The following is a 24,875-nucleotide window of genomic DNA, read 5'->3' as shown; positions in this document are numbered from 1 at the left end:
ATGAAAATCTATTACCGCGTTTCGCCGTAAATGCGCAACATATAAACATTTAACCATTCAAGAGAAATGCCAAACCGTCGACTTGAATCTTAGACCTCACTTCGTTCGGTCAATTAAACTTAAAATAGTATAACATGGTACAGACTAATGCACAAAACTGTTCCTATTTCAATTTATACAACAAATTGAGGTTACCAAATTTGGCTATTAACCAAGGAAGTAAGTATTAAGTTGCCCTGAAAAATCTATTCTTTTCTGTGAAACTGCATTTTCCACTGTATCTCTCAAACAAATGTTTGTGGTAGCGTTTTGGGCTTTAGCCTGTGGTACTTTTCTAAAAGGTGTGTGGCTCTGAATGATTGATAGAAAATGATTTGCTTATGTTTACATGTTCAACAGGATGGAACGAGGTACTACTCTACTGCTTCTGTTTGTCACTTTACTTTCATCACTAGTTCTGATCGCTGCTCAAGATTTCGAATCGGAACCATTGTCGGATGATGAGAAAGAATCTCAAGAACTGCAAGAAGTTGCTGGTCAAGCTCATCATATTCAGCAGCAAGAGTCAACAGGTTTGTGTTTACAGTTTACACTCAATAGCGCACCAGATAAATTATATGATAGATCCTGAGTTTGCATGACACCAAAGCACATATGTTTCAAATTGAATACAATGACACAAGAAGTTGCTGGTCAAGCTCATCATATTCAACAGCAAGAGTCAACAGGTTTGTGTTTACAGTTTGCACTCAATAGCGCACCAGATAAATTATATGATAGATCCTGAGTTTGCATGAAGCCAAAGCAAAGTTTCAAATTGAATACAATGACACAATCACAATTTATTTATTTCATTCACTATCATTACTAGTAGTTATGTGAACAGTAGACCTCACATAGTATTCTCATCCACAAGTCTTGGATGTAGATGTGGATGAGAATACTATGTGAGGTCTACTGTTCACAGAACTACTAGTAATGATAGTGAATGGAATAAATAAATTGTGATTGTGTCATTGAATTTAATTTGAAACTATAGACATTATGGAAATACAGCAATAGACTGGCTTCTCCACACATCTGTGTAATCACTTGTCAGCTGATTCATGATGAATAATTCTACAGTCTGATTTTTACTCTAATATTGGCGTATGAAGGAGGCTCCTTTTTCCTTTTATATTATCCTTGAAATGCAAAATTTCCAAAAAACATTGTAGCCTATATACGTCGACGCGCAATTAAAAAAGGAACGTACCTGTCAAATTTCATGAAAATCTATTACCGCGTTTCGCCGTAAATGCGCAACATATAAACATTTTATCATTAAGAGAAATGCCAAACCATCGACTTGAATCTTAGACCTCACTTCGCTCGGTCAATCAATCCAATATCAAGTGGAAGGATACGTGGTAGCAGTTGCAGCAAGGAAAACGCATTGCCACGATGGGTACAGTTTCTCCTTGTGTTCTATTGTATATGTAGGTCCACGTTATAATGGCAGTGTAGAAAGATAGGAGATCAACGTTGCCGATCCTCCGTCTTGTCAATGCCTTCTATAGACGGTAGCTGATACAGGTTTATTAGTGTAAAATTAACTTTTCATTCTCGTTTAAAATAATCAATTATATCATATTAAGCAGTAAATTATATTTTTCAATAATTTCATAATTGATTTTCATAATGAAGATGAAATATTTAGTTGACCGAGCTAAGTGATGTCTAAGATTCAAGTCGACGGTTTTGCATTTCTCTTTATGTTTATATGTTTTTATGTTCCGCATTTACGGCGAAACGCGGTAATAGATTTCCATGAAATTTGACAGGTGCGTCAATTTTTCAATTGTGCGTCGACGTATATACAAGGTTTTTGGAAATTTTGCATTGCAAGGATAATATAAAAGGGAAAGGAGCCTCCTTCATACGTCAATATTAGAGTAAAAATCAGACTATAGATTTATTCACCATAAATAAGCTGTCGAGTGAATTATAAATTGCATACAATGACGCAATATCTTAAAGTAACTTAGTGAAAAACAGCTGTTGTGTGGACTATCAATTGTCTGCAGTGAGGCATGCAATTGATAACTTGAAGTAGCATAGTGTTTTCTCCCGACTTTTCTCTGCTTTCAACTCGGTAAGCTTTTGATGGCAGTAGCATATAGCTGTTTACATCAAATTATTAGCATTGTCGATACAACAACCCAAACAGCCATTAGTCGTTTATACACCGATATCTCGCCGACACGACAGGACAGGACAGGACAGAATTTACTCTGATGGACAGTATTAGAGGAGACTGTGGTTTATAACAGCGCGAGGACCACTGTTCACAGAACTACTAGTTAATTAATTATTAATTTCACATTGTTAAAAGATGATCTGGAAACAGAGCAAAGCGAGAAAGAGATAGCGCTATCCGCTTTGTTGAATGATAGACAAAGATAGCAATATCATTGCTAAACAAACACTGCCATTATAACGTGGACCTCACTATAGAGTAAAACGCGTTTAAACTAAGTTTTGAAAGTCTTGAGAGCCGCTTAAACTTGAAACCGTTAAAACGCCGTTTAATCATTATGCTGAACAGAAACGAGAAAAACGTCCAGTTTGAACGGCTTTCTTTGAAGCACAATAACTATGAGTTAACTGATATGATTCCTCATATTATATCCAATTACAATTCAGTAACAAAAAGTAAATATCAATAACTTTGGCATTGATCGAAGAAGACAGGTCTACGGAATTTTTGCGATGATATAAAATATATTGACATTGTTTCTCTTAATCACATTTAGTTCAGACACACAGTAAATTTAAAAATTTGTAACAAAGTAGAAAAAACGGGGAATTATGGAATTTGCTAATAATTTTAATTTTCCGTGAAGGTATAGTGTGAGGTCTACGTTGGATTGGCAATGGTATTGCTATCCTTGTCTATCATTCAACAAATCGGATAGCGCTATCTCTTTCTCGCTTCGCTCTGTTGCCAGATCGGCTTTTAACAATGTAGAATTACGTTATCAGAGATTGACAATGGTTTAATAACTGAAACCGGTATTTCTAAGTATCAATAAATCTGTGGTTTCGACAATTTCTTAGTCTTTTTCATTCAAAATGTAGAATTAATAATTAATCAACAAAATATTCCATCTTAATTATGTAAATTCATTATGAAATTATTGAATGAAATGATTTATTGTTAAATATATAATTGATTATTTGAAAACGAGAATGAAAAGTTAACATTACATCAGCTACCGTCTATACAAGGCATTGATAAGACAAATGATCGGCAACGTTGCTCTGCTATCTTTCTTCACTGCCATTATAACGTGGACCTCACCAGAGAACAAATCAGAGACAAATCAATAGTGATACAAATACTGTGGTGCGTTTCAAAGCTTTTCTAAGTCTTTTTGTGAATGGTTTTTCCTTTCTTCAATGCTTCTGAGGTACTTTCACAGCTGTGACTGTGAAGTTACCCTTTACAACAAGTTACTTCAGTGTTGAGCTCTATTTCAGCTATAGAAACACCTGGAAACTGATCACAGAGTTACTTGGGACACCCTTCTGCTAACGCTTCTTCGTGTAACGCTTCTACAAACTGTTCCATCTGCCCAATTTGTGAAGTGGTGTAAATTGAATCTTTCCAGTATCCAATAAACTTTGTCCCTTAACATCTTCAACTCCGGGTGCAACAGCCTTCTTGATTGGTCGTGTTTGTTTGTCAAAGTGTCACTTGTCACGGCTATCTCATTCAAATAGGAGACTTCGTTCAACAACACTTTCCTGAGATAGGAACATGAAAATTACTTTTAAATCCTGCGTATCTCCACAAATGATTGGCCCGAGCTACAAAGTGAAAGAATTTCTTTCTCTGTGCCCGAGCTTATAAAAATTAAAACTGAAATTCACTCTTCCAAAACAGTACAATATTTTGAATTTTCACAACTGAGTATTGTGCAAAGTCATTGTTGAAAAAACATTATGTTGTATAACCCATGAGTTTTTACATACTCAGTTCATCTTATTCAACGCAATATACTATTCACGATAGACTTCGGTTTGTGTTTTTTAACACCATGAGGACTTGCAGACAATACTTGTGTCTAAAATATCGAATATTTGCCCAATGGAGCATCCTTTCTGATCGTTCAGAAATCATTGACAAAATACGAGGGTAATTTTTTTCAACCTCCAATAAATACTAGTAGTTCTGCGAACAGTAGACCTCGCTCATGAATACAACTTTCAATCTAATGAGAAGGGCAAGTACAGTAAGTACAGTATATTGTGAAGATTTAGCCATGTCATCTATTATTTTCCTCCATTAAAAGTGCTAGAGACACTGTTTGCAGGGACACCGGACTCATCAAGGAGGCACCTTTATATCGTCTCCATATTTACAATATAAACATATATTACAACTCTTCTAATAATTAATTATAAGACATCGGTCAACTGACGGAAAAATGGAATAATAATTATGCAGTAGGCAATTTAGATGATGAATCGTCTCACAGACGATGGTGAGATGGAAAATGATTCTAAATAAGATGAGTTTATTGGTGACAATGACATTATGTTGCTAATGATGCTTTTCATGAAAAGTGGATTCAATGCCTATGCAAAATGTTAATGCTCACAAATCGGTTTCCGATCTCATACCAAAAGGAAAACAAAAGACTTGACACTGTGGATTTGCTGCAAGGAGCGTGAATTGCTGTATCTTCAAAGTAACTTTTGAGGTTAGTTTATGGTTTTTTTAAATATTAAAGAAAAACCGGAGGTCTTACCAAAAATCGTTTTACATACGATTCTGCGCCTTGTTCCAAAGAACTTGCATACCAAATTTCATCCAAATCGGACAATAACTGCGACTTTAACTGCGGTACAAACAAACAAACAGACAAAAGCCGATCGAGTTGAAACTAAGACCTCAGCTTCGCTTCGGTCAATAATACAAATGTATAGAGGGTGTTTCTGAACTTCCTACCGATATTCTGTGGAGTGATAGGTTACACTGTATAAGTGGAAAAGCAAAATGGCGACTGTGTAAGTAGCTAAGGACTTTCGGACAGTTTGAAAATCATATTATGTTTCGTACCCAGGAAATATGCCCTACAATATTGCTAGAAAGTTCGGAAACACTTTGTACAAAAGAATAATTTTTTTCACCAAAAAATATTCACACTCATTAAATATAAAAAATAACTCATTGAAAGTATTCTTCAAGGAAAGGTTGGGGCATTTGTCATACCAGTGAATCAGGCTACCAAAACCCTCTTCATGAAATGCTGTCGCCAAATGAATGAAAGTGGGTTATGACGTTGTTTTAGAGCTCCTATTTAGTTTGGGAGCACTGCCCTCAAAGTCAAGTCTAGAGTTTGGGGAGAAGATATGAGTTACTAATGACAGAGTCAGTTTGGTAGCATGAATCTCTTCCAGAATCGTTCTGATTGGTTTCTGTTGCAAGATGCTTGGTTAATAATGTTTTTAGCGAAAAATCATGAAAATCGTCTATAAATACATAACTGATTGTTCAACTTAACTATAGTGAGGTCCACGTTATAATGGCAGTGGAGAAAGATAGGAGATCAACGTTGCCGATCCTCACTGTCTTGTCAATGCCTTCTTGATGGTAGATACAAGTTTATTAATATAATATTAATTGTTCATTTTATTAGTTGTATATTATTACTAGCCGTCAGGCTCGCTTCGCTCGCCATATCCGTCTAGCAAGGGGCTCCGCCCCCTGGACCACCGACTGGATCGTCCAAGAATGAGATTAGAAGGCTCGCTTCGTTCGCCTGCATTTTTCATTTGAGCATTTTTATCATATGTTACGAAGATCCAGTCGGGGTCCAGACTAAACGTCTGTCTAAACGGATATGGCGAGCGAAGCGAGCCTGACGGCTAGTAATATAATATTCCCAGGAATAGCTCTGATTGAAGTAGCAGTGCCCAATAAATATTTCCGCAATAAATGCATTTCAATCTTGAACTTGGTGCCAACCTAACAAAGTCAACTCAACTTAATGCCAACCTGACAAAATTATTGATTTAGTTACCAGTTAACAACTGTTTCGAAGAGGTACTCTCTCTAGATTATAGTTCTATATTAACATATGGTATGGACATTTTTCAATTATAATTAAGAGAATAAGAAGAATATACATGCTAAAAGACGAACTTTGAACCCTTAAAAACCACCCTTAGAGTTAAAATGTTGCCAAAGATTCTTAGTGCGCCTCTAAAGGGCAACTGAACATATCTACCAAATTTGAACGATTTGGTCCGGTAGATTTTTAGTTCTGCGAGTGAGTGAGTGAGTGAGTGCCATTTCGCTTATATATATATATATATATATATATATATATATATATATATATATATATTAGAAGAAGGAATTATATTTTTCAATAATTCCATAATTAATTTTCACAATCAAGATAAAATATTTTGTTAATTAATTATCAATTCCACATTGTTAAAAGCCGAAAGACAACAGAGCAAAGCGAGAGAGAGAGATAGCGCTATCCGCTTTGTTGATTGATAGACAAGGAAGCAATACCATTGCTAATCAAACACTGCCATTAAACGTAAACCTCACAATAGCATATCGGTGACCATTATTATTATAAATAGCTTCCAAAATCATACGTGATGATTCAATGAACCTCTAATTCATGGAATGCATCGATCAATCCTATGATTCCAGGTACATTCCAGGAAAAGGTCACCATATTCTGAAAGGGAAGAACGATCTCTTCTCGGAATCGTCACAAGATTTTCCTTGTCTTGAATCAAGGCCCTCAACGTTTTGCAGGATTCCGTCGAGTCCTTTGATTTAGTAAACTACTTACTGAATCATCCAAGTATCTATATATAACTCGGAATTTTCCTCGTGGCGTTAAGAGACTCTTGTGACTTGTTAACTTTGGTTTCAAGTACAATGAACTTCTCTGAGTAATTAACGTTCTTGGAAGCTCGAGGTTATTATTTACAGATTATGGTTTCTGAAGAGGTTTTTGGAGTACTTTGGTGGATAAGTAACCAGTGGTGACCGGTGAGAGGGGTGGGGACTCAAAATCACAAAATCAGGCCCGTAAGCTGCCAAGGGGCGTACGACCCCCTTTTTAGTGAAAAACCCTACTAGAAATAGAAATGAATCATCATTACACGACATATTACTTGAATTGACAAAATTTTCAACATAGTTTATGAGTCTTTTTTTTAATTGAGTTAGAAAGGATGTAAAAAATTCCATAGCATTCATATATAAACTTCAATAATTGAGTCTAATTATTGAAAAATTTGATAAAATGCTGAAACAAGAAGATAAGCTGTTGAAATAATCTCTATGAACTCTCAGCCCACCTTCCAGATGAATCATTAAATCAAACTAAAACCTTTTCAGCTCAGTCGTTTTTGGAATAAATGAATAACCCTACTTTCTCATCGATCTATCAATAAATAAATACGTTTCTCTGGGCAGTAAAATAAAAAATCTTGGAATAAATGAATAACCTTACTTTCTCATCGATCTGTCAATGAATAAATACGTATCTCTGAGCAATAACATAAAAAATTGTCGTAGGAATGGCTGAATCAGTAGTAAACACTTCCAAAACAAATGACCTTTCTGATAGGTCAATTGGTTGACCGCCATTTTAACCTCACAGCTCACTACCAATAGGAAGCAAGCGGCTTGAGAATGTCAAAAATCCATTGTCCAATGAGATTGCTCGTTTCATTTGGAAGGTAGTTTACTCCACTGAGATCATGATTGACTAAGTAACTAGGCTGCTTAACTTTATTTATAGTGATAAATTGAGGGTTATCCATTTAATAAAATAGTTGAAGTTATTCGTCTATAACTGAGACAATCAATTCAGACAAGATTCAAGGTATTTATTCATATATTGTATGAGACACTACAATCATAATACAATTATGACATTGGAGGAAAAACTAGACTGAGCCTGTACTATTTCTCTCCAAAAATTTTGATAAAACGTTAATGTTGATTCCTATGAGAAAATTGAGAACTTAAATTATGGTTGAGATTCATTATTTTCATAATGCTTCATTGGAATATCGATTCTTGACAAAATAGTTGACCGAACGTAGTGAGGGTCTATGTTTTAACTCGGATTTCCTTTTGTCTATATGAATATATGTATGTAACGCAATTACGGCCAAACGCGTTGATAGAACTCGATGAGATTTGGCAGGAATATTCTTTTTTCAACTGCGCGTCGATGTATACACAAGGTTTTTTGAAAATTTGCATTTTAAGGAGAACATGGAAAGAAAGGAATTCCTCCATACTAGGATATCACTACATATATCATTTACTCTGAAGATAGGATCAATCAGACTATAGAATTATTCATAATCAATCAGCTGAAAGTGGATTACACATATGTCTGGAGAAGCCGTGTCTATTTCTATAACGTCTATAGTTTCAATCGAAGACCTTAAGGAGATATGCATCTTTAAGGTCTTTGGTTTCAATTTTTTTTTGCAGTCATGCGTGCCCATCAGTATCAATATTCTCACATTTGAAAAAAACTAATTCAATAGGTGATTAAAAATAATCAGATGAACTAAATAATGCTGAAGAAATCATAATATTTTTTATTGTAAAAATTAATTTTCATCAGATGGAAAGATTATGAAGGAACTGGATGAATTATATCATATGGAATACAAATACAAACGTGAACTGAGTTTGTTAACATTTCAAACAGGTGACATATCTGATGAGAAAACTGCGGGAGGTATACTGTTCACAGAACTACTAGTATTGAAAGATTCAAGTTGAATAAAAGATTCCATTTTACATTATTAGTTTAAGATTTAGAAACAGTTAAGTCTCTACTCCTACTGGCGAACAAGTGTTTCACTTATGCGTAGTAGTTCTTCACCTCCAGCCGTATTTTACAGATAGATGAATAGATATTTACAACTAAAGATAAATATCTATAGATATTTATTTATAGATAGTTATATAGATATTTATGTTGATATAAATATTTATTAGAATAATAATTATTGTTTTTTTATGATTGTCACATCTTTGTACTGTTTTCTGTGTTTTGGTGAAATAAATTGAATTGAATTGAAAAAAAAAATTTTGAGTGAATCAAACAACACAATACAAATCAATAGCTCTGAATTCCAAATTACTAGTACAACACGAAGCAGGAATATGAAGTGAAATCGTCTTGCATGGAAATCAAAGTGGATTTCAAAGAAGGTTTTCTAGACTTATTGCTAAACGCTCCTATCTGGCAACGATTGAAGTTTTTTGCGTTCCTAGATACTACTGTAATCACGATCGAATCTTTGATAGAGAACTCTTCAATATTTGCATTTTTTAATACTCTTCAAGAAGTGGATAGATTGGAATGGAGGGACGCGTTGTGATCCAACTTCTGTTTTGCATTAAACTTTGCAGGCAATGAATTTTCCAGGTTGATGACTGTTCATATATGTTTCAAGTCTGCAAACTGCATGGGATTAGTTCCTTTGTGAGCTATGACCAAATCACTGCTTTGTGCAACCGTATCTGCACTATGGTCAACAAAGGAAGCTTGTCAAAAACAGTCATCGAATGGCGAATAAAGACTGCGCTGCTTTTTAATGGAACAAAGAGTTTCAGATTCAAATCGACGAACTCATTTTCTTTGTGAATTTCCAAAGAAGAAAATCTTTATTAAAACGTCGTAAAACATTGATGAGTTCTAGTGTGATATATCCATACAGGATATAGCAAGTTAACCAATGTTGTAAACCTGGATACATAATTATGATAAATATTTATTAATCACTAGCAGGTAACCCGTGCTCCGCAAGGGTATAATTTTAAGAACTTGACAAAATGAAAACTTGACATAATGAAAACTTGAAGATTTGTAAATAGGCCTATAACCATCCTCGGTAAATGAAGAATCTGAATGCAAAATTTCAAGTTAATCAGTCCAGTAGTACTGACGTGATGATGCGTCAAACGTAAATTTCCTATCCCGTACGTGTATAAGCCAGTTCTTTACTTTATTATAGTATAGACTAGCCGTCAGGCTCGCTTCACTCGCCACATCAATCTAGCCAGGGGGGTTCTGCCCCCTGGACCCCCGACTGGATCGTTCAAAAATGAGATCAGCGGGCTCGCTTCGCTCGCCGGCATTTTTCATTTTGGCATGCTTCATTCCATCAGAAAGTCAAACTACTGAGAAAACGCAGAAATGCTGAGAAAAACGTTGGAAAAACGCTGATTTTGGGCTTATCTTTGAGGAAATATTAAAGTCACCTCATCACACAATTTTTAGATCCTAGCTAAACCTCTGTACCAATAATTTTGGGCGTATCTTTGCCGTTATTTCAAATTCCTCCTAACACAACATTATTACAACCGAGCTGAGCTTCTGTAGTAAATTTGAACATTTTCTGTTCATTTGTTATCGATAAAGCTGAGAAAGCGCAGAAAAACGCTGGAAAAACGCAGATTTTGGGCGTGTCTTTGGCGTTATTTCAAATTCCTTCTAACACAACATTATTACACCCTAGCTCAGCTTCTGTACTAAATTTGAACAATTTCCGTTCATTTGTTCTCGATAAATCTGTGAAAAAGCAAAAAAAAAAAAAAAAAAACGCTGGAAAAACGCAGACTTTGGGCGTATTTTATGAAAGTTTTCCAAATCCGTTCTTAGTGCGCCTCTAAAGGGCCAACTAGACAGATCTACCAAATTTGAACGTTTTTGGTCCGGTAGATTTTTGGTTCTGCTTGTGAGTGAGTGAGTCAGTCAGACAGTGAGTGAGTGCCATTTCGCTTTCATATATATAGATTTACAAAAATGCTGAGACATCGATTCGTATTAATCTATTGTTTTGAGGAAATTTCATATGTTTTCGAAAGCTTTAACATCTTCATAATCGATTTTTAGAAGCTCTTATATCGTTATGAAGTCACTGTATGACCGAAAAATTGTTTTAATAGTGTTATAGCCGTATACTAATCTACTAGAGCATATACAGTAGTAGAATCAGTGTACAATGCAGACTTGGGGTGGCCACACGACAGGACTAGTGTGTTAAGCATGTGTGTGCACGTCTAAAGGTGCGTACAGATAAACGCGCCGCGAACATTAGCAATTCACTTTTAATTAGCTGACTATATCTGTATTTTTACAGAAACGGTAAGATACAGATATAAAAAGCTTGGCATCAGCTGATTAAAAGTGAATTGCTCATGTTCGCGGCGCGTATATCTGTACGCACCTATGTATTGTAATGAGCGATTCGAAAAATTTCTCGCTACTCTATTTGAAGTTAAATTTGTAATTTTCCAGTAATTTGTAAATTTTTTATTGAAGAAATAAATGAAATCATATTGTGCGTCACTCTATTGATCTTTGTGGTTTATCAGAGATGAACCGCTTTGCAAAAAGCTCCAGTTTTTCACTCAGAATCGACTGTTTTTAATTTTGTTCAACGAGTAGCTGCTTGATTTAACTAGACAGTCGTTTGTCCCCAGTCTAAGCTGCCCCTATAGCTGTACATCTCTTTCGATTATGATTTTTCGTCGGGTTTCTAGCCAAAAGTCTCCTCTCTGAGAAGAGTTTTTTCTCTATCTATTGCCTTAAAGCTGAAGGAATAGACTTCACAAAACAGCCCTTTACATTCATAATTTTGGTTATTCATTGAAAAGTCTTCTCTCTAATGAAGGATTTTCCCTTTGAATTGCCGTGAAATTGATAGCCTTTATAAAACAGCATTGGAAGAAATTTTAGTTTTTTTTTTTTTGAAAGCATCCTACATTACTGAGAAGAGAACACCTTTGGAGGTCTTGTGATAGATTCATACTAATTGAAAAAAACTAGACATTTGTTAAACCACCAATTAGAAATACTACTCACGATTGTTACATCATTATCAATCTCTAGTAAACTGAAACTTGAAAATTAAGCAGCAGAATATTTTGTATGGATGGAAATGAAATGAAAAGATTTTATTCATCCAAAAAACCGTACAATAACAAGTTTCTTATCACATCGAAACATAGAAATGTACAGTAATATAATGATTTAACATAATGATAAGGTTCTTTCATATGAATGAATAACATTTAAAGACTAGAAAAATTACAAATTTAACTTGAAATAGAATAGTGTTAAACCACCAATTAGAAATACTACTCTCGATTGTTACATCATTATCAATCTCTAGTAAACTGAAACTTGAAAATTGAGCAGAAGAATATTTTGTATGGATGGAAATGAAATGAAAAAGATTTTATTCATCCAAAAAACCGTACAATAACAAGTTTCTTATCACATCGAAACATAGAAATGTACAATAATACTAGTAGTTCTGTGAACAGTAGACCTCACGCAGTATTCTCATCCACAAGTACCAGATGTCAACTGTTTTAAATGTTAACAAACTCAGTTCACGTTTGAATTTGTATTTCATGTGATATAATTCATCCAGTTCCATGATGATCTTTTTATCTGATGAAAATTATTTTTTTAGAATCAAAAATATTATAATTTCTCCAGCATTATTTAGTTCATTTGTTCATTTTTATTCACCTATTAAAATCAGTTTTTTCGAATGTGAGAATATTGATACTGATGGGCACGCATAATAATACCATGACTGCAAAACAAAATATTGAAACCAAAGACCTTAAAGCTGCGATTAGACCAAATTTATTTAAAAAATGTTTATAACTCAATCCTTTTAGATTATATTAGATTGAACATTACTTATCATACACATGATTAACATATGTGTTTGTCAACTTCCGTTCAATCTAATAGAATCTATAAGGATTAAGTTATAACCATTTTGTTAATAACTTTGGTGTAAACCCAGCTTAAAGATGCATACCTCTTTTATGTCTTTGATTGAAACTATAGACCTTATACAAATACAGTAATAGACTGGCTTCTCCACACATCTGTGTAATCACTTGTCAGCTGATTTATGATGAATTCTATAGTCTGATTTTTACTCTAATATCGGCGTATGGAGGAGGCTCCTTTTTCCTTTTATATTATCCTTGAAATGCAAAATTTCCAAAAACCTTGTATATACGTCGATGCGCAATTTAAAAAAGGAACATACCTGTCAAATTTCATGAAAATCTATTACCGCGTTTCGACGTAGATGCGCAACATATAAATATATAAACATATAAACACTTAAACATTAAGAGAAATGCCAAACCGTCGACTTGAATCTTAGATAATGATTTAACATAATGATAAGGTTCTTGAATGAATAAAAACAAACGGCCCGAGGCCTAGCCTGTGTGGGGTGGTTAAATGTTAAAACTAGAGCTAAGAACTACGTAGATAGGTAATTTGATACGACCGACTGGTCTCTAAATATTTGAAATATACTGCTGGAATGACATAAATTAGAAGAAACAAAGTGGACTTCACATAAATAAGCTATTATAATAGGATATATAATTCTTAAAATACACTGACTACCAAATTTATCATATGAAATTAACATCTAACTTTATAAAGGGTATGATGATGAATGATGAAATATATTTCATATAAAATCATGGAGTCCTACGATTGGCCATCAGCTGTTGACCAATAGAAGTTGAGCTCTACTGCCATTGGCTGAGACACGACACGCTCCAGTATTCCAAATATGGCCATGAAAACTGTTAGACAAGAGCAAATGAAAAGAGAGTAAATAACTAAAAAAAATGGATAATATGAGAAGGAGTATGAAAGAATATACTATTTCAAAACTAGTGGACACGAAAATGAAAAAAAAACTAACAAGAAAACAAAGGTGAAAGAATTGTTATGATAGGATGAACCATCTTACTTTTACTTTACTTGTGAACTTAACCTTGGCTTCTCCCTTGAAATTTGTGCTCAAGTAGAGTAAAATTTTAAAGACTAAAACCTGGTTGCACAAAAGCCGGTTAAATTTTAACCGTATTCAATTTCACGAGAACCAATCAGAGAAGGTGTTTTTGAAAAGGCTCTCTGATTGGTTCTCGTGGAATTAATCACGATTGAAATTTAACCGGCTTTTGGGCATCTGGCACATAGTCCGGTCAGTTGAAGACCCGGTTGCAAAAAGCCGATTAAATTTTAACCGTAATTAATTTCACGAGAACCAATCAGAAAAGGTGTTCTTGAAAAGGCTTCTCTGATTGGTTCTCGTGGAATTAATCACGGTTAAAATATAACCGGCTTTTGGCAATCTGGCACATAGTCGAACAGTACAGCTGGAGATGACGTGTTGGTTTCAATCCAACACGAAACTGCAGTTCTGTGAGCCAATCTAATAAATGTGGATATGAACAAATGAAACAGTGTTAGTTTATCACATCACTTAGTTGAATATATATTGAATTTTGGAATAATATTCATCTTCTTTTAATTATCCGGAAAGTTGTGTATCCCAAGACCTCCCGTCAATTTATTGAACAATAATTTATTGTTCCGGATAATCGACGCTCTAACTGAAAGACGGAAACATATTAGCATAGAATAAAAGTTTCAATCACTATGATAATCCTCAATAAATACATTCATCCATATAATAAGAGAGAGTAGGGGTTTGTTTGTTCGTGTGTTCGTTTGTTCGCATCAAAACATGTCAACTTGTGGATTGCATACCGGAAAAACGGGAATGATTTAGATCTCCAAATTTTGCACATAGATTCTAAAAATATCAATATCGTGCACCTGGAAGCCCAAATTTCAATTTTCCCTCTAGATTTTTCAGAATTAATGTTTAAATTTCATTAATGGTACATTCGATTTCATTAAAAAATCACCAAATCATATGGTCGAAATTTAAAAAAATCTGTTTCTATATTGCTTTCTACCTGAAAAACATAGTTTTGAAACTTCGTTTTCCTGATGCAATGTTTAGGCCTACACGTGGCATGGATTATTAATTTTCCAGCTAGAACAATTTTTGAGACAAATGCTTAATAAACGTCTACAGTTTCATCAATGCTGTATCGGTAATATGAAAACGCATGCAGTTAATATGTCTTTCAATGAAGGTGTTGTTATTTACATAAAGAAATTATATTCTTCAAATTTTTATTTAATTAAAATTCCAAAATTATTCGAGCCCTGATAGAATGACTGACTCACTGTACATAGGCCTATTTTGAATTCTTCTAGATTTCATTAAGTCAAGTTTTAAGAAAGACCCTTGCGAAGCACGGGTTATCTGCTAGTTTTTTATAATTCTGAGTTTGGACCACAGCACAAACACAGATACGGCCATCCCGTCTCACGGAGGAGACGATAAACCGTCGGTCCCCGACTATCTAAAAAGTAGTCGTCATCTCTTATCATCATCCTCTCTCTCATTACCCACGCACAAGCCTAATAGCATATGTGGGTATCACGTTTTAATTATAGAAGTTTTCCATCACTAGTATACACCTTTTTGAATGTATTCAAAATTCAGAATTAGAATCATATTCTAATTAGAATATTTATATAAGTTTTCCATCATTTTTATATTCCTGAATGGATATATCTGGATTATAGAATTCAGAATCAGAATCACATTTATTTACGAAGGTTTCAGGTTTCCCATCACTTTTATATCCCTTTTTAAATTGATAAAAACAATATATAAACTTGTAGTACTCTTTTATAATTAAAAACTTAAATATATTTCAACGACTAGTTTCGACCCTAACTTAGGTCATTTTCAAGTTGAAATGTAGAAAATAAATAAACAAGTTGATACTATATAATATGAACATATGCTTATTTCCATATTATATAGTATCAACTTGTTTATTTATTTTCTACATTTCAACTTGAAAATGACCTAAGTTAGGGTCGAAACTAGTCATTGTTGAAATATTTATAGATGTTAATAATAAAGGGTACTACACGTTTTTATATTGTTTTTATAAATTTGTACAAAAGTAGCCCATAGAAGTGAAGTGTTTCCTTTATAATTTATTCAGAATACAGAACCACGTATTATTAATATGAAGTTTACCATCACTATTATAATCCTTTATAAATATATACAGATAATATAATTCAGTATTTACTTTAAATTCAGTTTCATTTCTCCTTGTTCATTTTCATGTTTCTTCATTTTCCCTTAATTTTCTTCAGGTGTGAGAAAAGTGACATCCAACAAAAAAGGTGATGCACATGGAGGCCATGGTGGACACGCTAAAAAAGGAAGGAAAAAGAAGAAGAAGGATAGTGCTCTGAAGAAGTTCCTTCCACTGTTGCTCATCCCGTTCATCATCCAGACCAAACTCATCCCAATTTTCCTGATGAAGCTGAAAATGATAGCAATCAAGGCTTTCCTGGTTGGAAAACTGGCTGTTTTTCTAGTCATGTTCAATATGGCGCGCAGCATGTTGATTGGCAGACAATCAGTTCACATCGACACCAAATATTCAATGGTAAGACTCTGACATCTCTTTTTATACTTTCAATAACAACTCTTGTCAAAATCACAAACGGCAGGGCAATTACAGTTGACATTTTTCTTTGACAAGAAAAACGTTAAAATTTTCATGTCGACATTTTACGGTGTAAAATTGTAATTAAACTTGCTTCATGGAGAAGTTGCTCGATTTCCAGTTAAAGCAGGGAACCCACTATGCCGTCACCGTCAGGCACCGACCGTCACCGTCAGTCGCCGCCGTCACCGTCATTTTTCCAGCGATAATCAATCAATCAATCAATAATCCTTTATTGTCATAAAACACAAAGTGTTTTAACAAACGTCAATCAGATAACCCACTTGCCCGTCTGGTTAGCTCCGTCAGAAACCGGAGCTAACCAGAAGAAATGCATCAGTTGCGATGGAGAGTTCATCAGACGAGGAATTGCTATAGTGAGGTCCACGTTATAATGACAGTATTTGATCAACTTTGGTTTTGCTATCCTTGTCTATCATTCGACAAAGCCGGTGGTACTATCCTTTTCTAGGTCCACAACGATGACAATTATGTTTTTGACGGTGTAGAAATATAATTAATTAATGCAGAGAATTGGCATCGCTATTCTTCTATCTTTATCCACTGCCATTATAACGTGAACCACACTATAGTAATAGCCGCAGCATGTGCTGAAGAAGAAGAAGAGATACAGAAACGGAGAAAGCATAGGTACTGGGTGCACGAAATCTTCAGAAGAAGAAACGAATTTGGTGAATTTCATCATTTGTTTGACGACTTGAAAAAAGACGATGCTAAGTTCTTTTTATATTTCCGCATGACTCCAAAGAAGTTCTACGAATTGCTCGAGTTACTGAAATTCCCAGTGAAACACAGTAACTTCCGTGAGGTCATTGGTCCTGAGGAGCGGCTGGGCTTGACACTGAAGTAAGTAAATTTATAAATGTCATGTTACTTTTCCCATCATCGTGTGATTTGTCAAACGGCCAAAACTTTGATTTCATAATTTCGCTTACAGAAAAATATTTGTAAATAACTTACCTGACATGGTATCAGACTTTTCTGAGATTTCCTGCCAAGCATTATATTTCTTCCTGTTGTCGTGATAACTATTATCACTAGTATTATTCAAGAAGGGATACTCCCTAATAGCCTCTATCAACATTTCGTCCGTACTCATCGCTCACAGAACAAAGGCGCCCTACAACAAAACACTGGCGATGTGACTTCACTGATAGTTGAATGTCGACTTGAAGAATGATAAAAAACGGACCGTCTATCCGGCAAGAATGCCCCAAACAGCAATGGAGGCCGACGGTGACTGACGGACACGGTCGTGGCCGGTGACGGACGGGTATAGTGGGTTGCCGTTCGTTTAAAACAATGCAAAGCAATGTTGCCGGTACGCAACTGTGACGGTCGGTGCCGGACGGCGCCTGACGGTGACGGCATAGTGGGTTCCCTGCTTTAACTGGAAATGGAGCAACTTCTCCATGGAGCAAGCAAGCATGTACTCAACCATTCGTACAAGTTGGCTTGTTAAGAAAATTTTTGATTTTGATTTATTTTTTACCCACCTACCAACCCACCATACAAAAATCATACCGAATTTGTAAATTAACAAATAACATACCTGCAGGTATAGTGAGGTCCATGCTATAATGGCAGTGTTTGATTAGCAATGGTATTGCAATCCTTTTCTATCATTCAACAAAGTGGATAGCGTTTTCTCTTTCTTGCTTTGCTCTATCGCCAGATCGTCTTTTAACAATGTATAATTAATAATCAATTAACAAAATATTTCAAATCAATTATGAAAATTCATTATGAAATGAATGAATAAATGAATTTATTTCCTCCTCAAATTACAAATAACAAAAGTAGAAATTAAATAGTATCTTGGAAATTATACTGATCACGTATCCAGTTGTGTGATCAGATAATCAAAGTATAATTAACAAGGTAAAAACATTATCAACTTAAATAATAATAATAAAAATAAGAATAAACTTGTATGAAAAAAAATAAAAATAAAAGCTGTATAAATAATAAATTATTGATAAAAATAATCTTTTGCTTAATGAAATATAATTGATCATTTTAAACGAGAATGAATCGTTAATATTACATCAATAAACCTGTATCAGCTACCGTCTATGGAATGCTCTGACAAGACAGAGGATCGGCAACGTTGTTCTATCTTTCTCCACTGCCATTATAACGTGGACCTCACTATAGCATACCTGCTTGCGACGTATAGGTATAGTCATAGAAAAAAGATAGCATAAGATGTAATATAGCTTTCCTTTATGGTATAATCATAGAGAAACAATAGCATAAGTAGATATCCCATGATATAGGGCGTTATGTCGCAACTTTTACTGTTATCTCAAGCCGATTATTGTCGATTTTCACTGTTTTGACCGGGTAAGAGTGTATGAACGGCACAATATGAGAGACTACCAGCGTCATAAAGCTTCACGGGAAAGAACTACGTGGACTATCGGCTTGTGATACCAGTAAAAGTTGCGACATAAACGCCCTATACTATGGAATATCTACTTATGCTATTGTTTCTCTATTGTATAATGGAGTGCCTTTCTAGCGTGTGAGAATCTTAATTCAGCTATGATTCATACAGGTTTTTTAGTGAGATATCAACCTGGAGGCTTGATATAATAAATATAGCTGACTTTAAAATATGCTGCATATCAATAGTGTAGAAATAAAAATAGAAATATAAGTACTTTTTTCAAGATTGTTTACTCACTACATGTTTCGGCTATATGATACCATTATCAATTATCATTTTAAAAACGGTAATTCGATTTCTATTTTTATTTATATTTAAGAGTAGCCCTGACGGAGAAATAACACTAGTGTACAATTATTTTTATTGAATTGTGATAGAAATGATCAGATTGAAACAGCTGTGTATCTTGATGTGAATATTCTTGTCTACAGGCTTATCTAATGAATTATTAATGTTTTGCTCATTTCTATCATGTAACTTCTCCATGGAAGTGTCATCAAAATCACAGTATTCTGTTACTCTTATACACCCTGTTTATTGACAAATTTATTTGAGATTTGTGGTTGAACATGAGAGATCTGTTCACAATCAAAACCAAAATCTAAAGATGAAATAGTAAAGTAAATTGGAAATTGCATTTGTTCAAATGCTAATTAATGAATAATTATTATTAAATGAAAATCCCAATTAAATGCTGTCAATCACCCCGAAGTAAATTGGAAGTTGCATTTGCGCAAATGCTAATTAATGAATAATTATTATTAAATGAAAATCCCAATTAAATGCTGTCAATCACCTAGGAGACTTCTGCTACAGCAAATATTGACAACAGGGTAAACAGCTAGATGGAAATTCGATGAGCATGAATTTAAAAAATGATTATTTGTCATTCCCGGGCTGACAAATAATTTTTGTATAGTAGCGCTCATCGAATTTCCATCTAGCTGTTCACCCTGTTGTCAATATTTGCAGTAGCAGAAGTCTTTGGGGTGAATTACAGCATTTAATTGGGATTCTCGTTTGATAATAATTCAAACCTAAATCATTGGAGCATACAGTACTCAGTTATCGGTGTTAATTTACTTACTTCTTGGAAAATCATATCTTACAGGTCAAGATATCCACTAATTGGAAATAATAATTAATGTTCAAAATTTACGCTTCTCAAGATTCTGTGGTGATAATTTGGTAATTCTGGGAAAGACCTCAGTAGTAAGAAACTCCGTAAGGATGCCCTCAGGGGGGGTGATTTGGGATCTGGGACTCAGACCGCATCCTTAAAATGGGGGGGGGGGAGTTGCTCAAACTCAAAACCGAATCTTGAGGGTCAGTTCCAATTAAGGACTTCAGAATTGTTTAAAATCCGTCCATGCGCTTTGGGAGATGGGCACCTCTGCTCATCTAATCTAATGATCAACAATCTAATCATCAATATTTTAATAAGTTATTTCTGGATTCAGTATCCAGAGTATAGTATTATGGAGAAGTAACAAAGAAGGAGTTAAGTTTCTACAGTTGTAACTGAAACGTAACACTCAAAGCTTCGGTAGCCAAAGAGCTTATTCATTGTTCTGTGAGTTTTTAATTACCAATATCCGAGCATACGCTAATGTACTCAGAGTATCGTGAAATTTCTGTAAATACCAAACATGACCATAGAACAGGGGTAGTAATGCCATATGGATAGTTCTTATTTATTATAAATTTCAACCTTGTATGGAGAAGGATTTGAAAAATAAACGGTTTTCAAGGCTAGCTTCAATAAAACTACTGACATAACTTAAAAAAATTTAAACAAACAAACTTCTTAAACTTTGAACAAACAACCTTCTGAAACTTTTTGTATAGTTGAGAAGTTGATATTGTGGTAGTTATCAATATTGGATGAAAAAGACTAAGAAATTGTCAAAAACCACAGATTTATTGATACTTAGAAAGACCGGTTTCGGTTATTACACCATTGTCAATCTGATAAATGTCACCATTTTATAATTGACACCATAATTGTCACTATTTTGATAATTGACACCATTGTCAATCTGATGAATGTGATAAATCAGAAATTTATTTCATAAATCAGAGATTGACAATGGTGTAATAACCGAAACCGTTCTTTCTAAGTATCAATAAATCTGTGTTTTTTTTGACAATTTCTTAGCCTTTTTCATTCAAACTCCAGAAACATCAAAGAAACAAATTTATAAAAAAACGTCCAACATAACTTCTCGTAGTATAAAATCGTGTTCCACAGACTTAGCCTTAATAAATGCCTTCTGACAAATAATCCTGAGACGATTGTATAAGGTATATTCTCAACCATGGACACCTCATAGGATACTAGTTAATAATAATATGTTCTATCTAGATTTATTGATATAACTATCCCTCTGATTTATTAACGAAATTGGGTACTTGAGTATTAAACGGAGGCCACTATTACGAAACGCGCCGGCGACGCTTTCAACTCCATCCTGACCGACATTGCTGCGTTCTGGGTTGCACAACGTCAGAACCAGGAGTCGGATTAATTCTAAACTTCACCTGTTAATCTATTAAAGTGTGTTCTTTCCAATTATGTAGTTATTTATGGTATCCCGTACGAAATATTTCTGTAGGTTAGGTGGCCTCCGTTTAATACTCAAGTACCCGAAATTGTTATAAAACTGAAAAATTTTAATTGATTCTTTAGAACCAAGTATGGTTTGGTTACCTAGCAACCAGCTTCTAGAATAATATTGTTCTTATTGGTTACTAGGCACTGGTTACTAGATTGTTACTGGAGAAAAGTGCTCTTCTTTAAGTGGCGATTTTTATGTTACAAGCAATGTGAACAATAAATTGATTTGATTGGATTGTAATACCTTTATCAAACTATACCAAACTGAAGGATGAACACTGAGCATCAGAATATAATATGGTATGAGTGAAGCCGTACGATTGGTCATTAGGTGTTGACCAATGAAGGTTGAGCTCTACCGCCATTGGCCGAGAAAAGACACGCACAGGTTTTCCGAATTATATTGTCATCAGAACCGTTAGGCAACAACCAATGAGAAGAAACTAAGTAATTTACAGAATTAGTAATGGTTTTATTAATGTTAATGGTTACTAAAGTTCACTAATGGTTACTAAAGTTTTGACAATATAAATTCGTTATTATTCAATATTGATTATAGTTCAGTTCTTGTAGTTCTATTCTCGTTTATCACAAACAAGAATGGACAGTCAAAACTTCTCCACTTTTCAGCATGAATTAAGTTACTGTTCTTGAATGTTGCAATCTCTCATGTATATGCTCTCAACCAAGTGTCAAACTATGATATAAAGTGCATGATTCATGTATATAAGATTAATGCGGTTTGAATATTCAATGGATAATACTTAAAATAATTATTGATTCTTTTGGTGTCTCTTCATGTAAATGTATTCAACCTGTATCAAACTATAATATAAAGTGCACAATTGATGGGATGGATATGCGATTATTGAGGATTCAATATTCAATGAATAATACTTGAAATCAGTGTTTGAGACACATATTCAATACTTGAAATAATGAATTGATTCCTATCTAGAAATCATTAATAGACCAAATATAATTGAACTGTTGACAGTAAAAACGTATCCTATTTTTTCGGACATGTTAATCATTTTAAAAATTTCGGAACAGAAAAGTTTTAGGCCATGCCTGTTGCTCTTCTTCGATCATATTTACATGATCTGTAATTGTATCCACAGTAAATAAATAAATAGTAATAATAAAGATGATTTTTAATCTTGTTACAGGATCACTTAGCAAAGGAGCATTACGGATATGATGGGAGTCCGGAGTATGGTTCCTGGGTAAACAGCTGACCAATACCAAATATTATAAATTATTGAATTCGATTTCTGAATGAAAATATTATTTCTGTTCGTTTTATGAACATGAGACACTGTTTAATCTGTTTCCAATACAGATCTGAATGAATATCATAGCATTGACATGAAGTTACATTCTAAACACTGGAGTAACACTGTAAAATACGATAAAAACTATTATGGGGTTCAGGACGAAATTTCCTGAATGATCTGTTACACAATTATTATCAGTCTTTTGGAAATACTATGAAAAATAATTCTTAATTTGATGCACGAAAACGGCTTTCGTGTATAACTTATCAAAATATGCTATCAACAATACTCTGCTAAGATCAATATTATGTATTTTCTAATAAAAGAAAAATGGAATATAATAAAAATTTTCCTCATAATATGAAAAACATATTTTTGAGTAGGTATTATTTGGATACCGGTAAGAAAAGCTTTACAAGTACGTTCCCTGAGAACAATATTTTCCTTTTTGGAAAAAAGGTGTTTTCCCATATGGTAACCAATTGTTAATTTAAACCAATATATACCTCTATTCATCGTACGAATACGATAATGTGTTTGCTACTACATAATTCATATTTTGTTAAGGATGTTCAAAAACCCGTTTGATAAACTCTATTTCAACTGTTTCTATTGCAAGTAAAATCTTACATCAACAGTCTTGTTCATTCCTGATTCTTTTGCCAACCTCTGAAGAACTCATCCTGTAATTGTTGTGATGTTCATCCCCTATTTCTTGTGTAACATCCCCTGTGATATTTAACCCACGCACTTCTCAACAATGGATAAGCATCTGAATGATTTCCAACGCGTTCGTTCACAAAGTATTATTGGGAAGTCTCCTTAGATACATATAAGATACTTAGTAGCGCTTGCCGTTGCGTCGCAAGGAGATTTAAAACATTAGAAGCTTATTCCCAATACATGAATGAGGCTCGATGATCATTCATGAAACTCAAACGTTGATGCTTTCTTGAAGGTATTAGCAAATAGGATTGATTGATTGATTGATTGAGTACTTTATTTATGTAGATTACAATATATACTGGCTTATACACTTATATACGATAGCTTACAATACAGCAAAACTATAGATGAATTTACATAATATAGACTAAGAAAATAATTATTGAACTGTATATGATATGAAAAAGCAAGAATAGGATATGATACTCTTAGATACTTTCAGGGCCGTTTGCACAGTCAAAGCTTAAACTTGATTCCATCAGCTGGTGGCTCAAACTCAAAATGAAACACATTATAACAAACTTGACTTGATACGGATTTAATCCAGTTTAAAATGAAATTTAGTTTAAACTGTCACTGTGCAATCGGCCCTTGGAGGATAGATATGATGCTCTTGGTTTGTGATTTTTCATAGTACTATTAATTGAAAGTATATCACTAATAGATACGTTATACAGCTTAATGAGGAGCTGAAAATATTCTCATCAGGGGCCTCATTTGTAATAGTTCACTAGAGCATTCATATCCAAGTGAGAATGTAATAACACGACTCTAAGAATAGAAGTTCATTGAAGGGAAATACCTAATACAGAGAGATACGATGAAATTCAGAAAATTTTAATTAAATCCAATTGTAACTATATAGATTGATCGCATTTCAAGATCTAACGGTAACACTCATTTGACAAAATTAATCTTCAATATCTCCTCTATCTATGAATATTGAAATTCGAACTACGAAATAGAAAGGAATAGCTGTTGTAAAAAACTAATAAATTTCGTTTTCGGCTATTGAAATTCTTTCATATTTGAAAACATTCTTACTCGATTATTGAAATAAAAAATTTGTAAATCAGCATTCAATTTTGTAACTATATAGATTGATCGAAAATTTGTAAATCAGCATTCAATATTGTAGCTATATAGATTGATCGATTTCAAGATCTGACCGATGACACTCATTTGACAAAATTAATGTTCAATATCTCCTCTAGCTATGAATATTGAAATTCTAACTACGAAATAGAAAGGAATAGCTGTTGTAAAAAACTAATA

General features: G+C 34.0%; 2 protein-coding genes across 3 annotated transcripts in view; both read left to right on the top strand.

Annotated features, from left to right (window-relative positions):
* The window catches only part of LOC111054667, a 31,093-nt gene extending 7,582 nt beyond the window's left edge, over positions 1 to 23,511 (top strand). Inside the window, exons 2-4 of one of the 2 annotated variants that reach the window (XM_039442230.1) lie at positions 400 to 572; positions 16,149 to 16,447; positions 22,767 to 23,511. In XM_039442230.1, coding sequence (XP_039298164.1) covers positions 401 to 572; positions 16,149 to 16,447; positions 22,767 to 22,835 — 540 coding nt within the window. In that variant the 5' untranslated portion in view covers position 400 and the 3' untranslated portion in view covers positions 22,836 to 23,511. Of the gene's footprint in view, positions 1 to 399; positions 729 to 16,148; positions 16,448 to 22,766 lie in introns of those variants that run through there. The other variant, XM_039442231.1, reaches the window with a different exon arrangement.
* LOC120354750 lies at positions 16,684 to 17,494 on the top strand. The gene is made up of 2 exons (XM_039442232.1): positions 16,684 to 16,881; positions 17,099 to 17,494. Exons 1-2 carry the CDS (start codon positions 16,853 to 16,855, stop codon positions 17,376 to 17,378), a joined length of 309 nt encoding a protein of 102 aa, XP_039298166.1. The 5' UTR covers positions 16,684 to 16,852; the 3' UTR covers positions 17,379 to 17,494.
* Positions 23,512 to 24,875: the final 1,364 nt, after the last annotated feature.

Source organism: Nilaparvata lugens, chromosome X (genome assembly GCF_014356525.2).
Source record: "Nilaparvata lugens isolate BPH chromosome X, ASM1435652v1, whole genome shotgun sequence".
In the NCBI taxonomy this organism is placed as follows: domain Eukaryota; kingdom Metazoa; phylum Arthropoda; class Insecta; order Hemiptera; family Delphacidae; genus Nilaparvata; species Nilaparvata lugens.
Note: the sequence above shows the minus strand (reverse complement) of the source record. Positions and strands in the feature narration are given on the sequence as shown.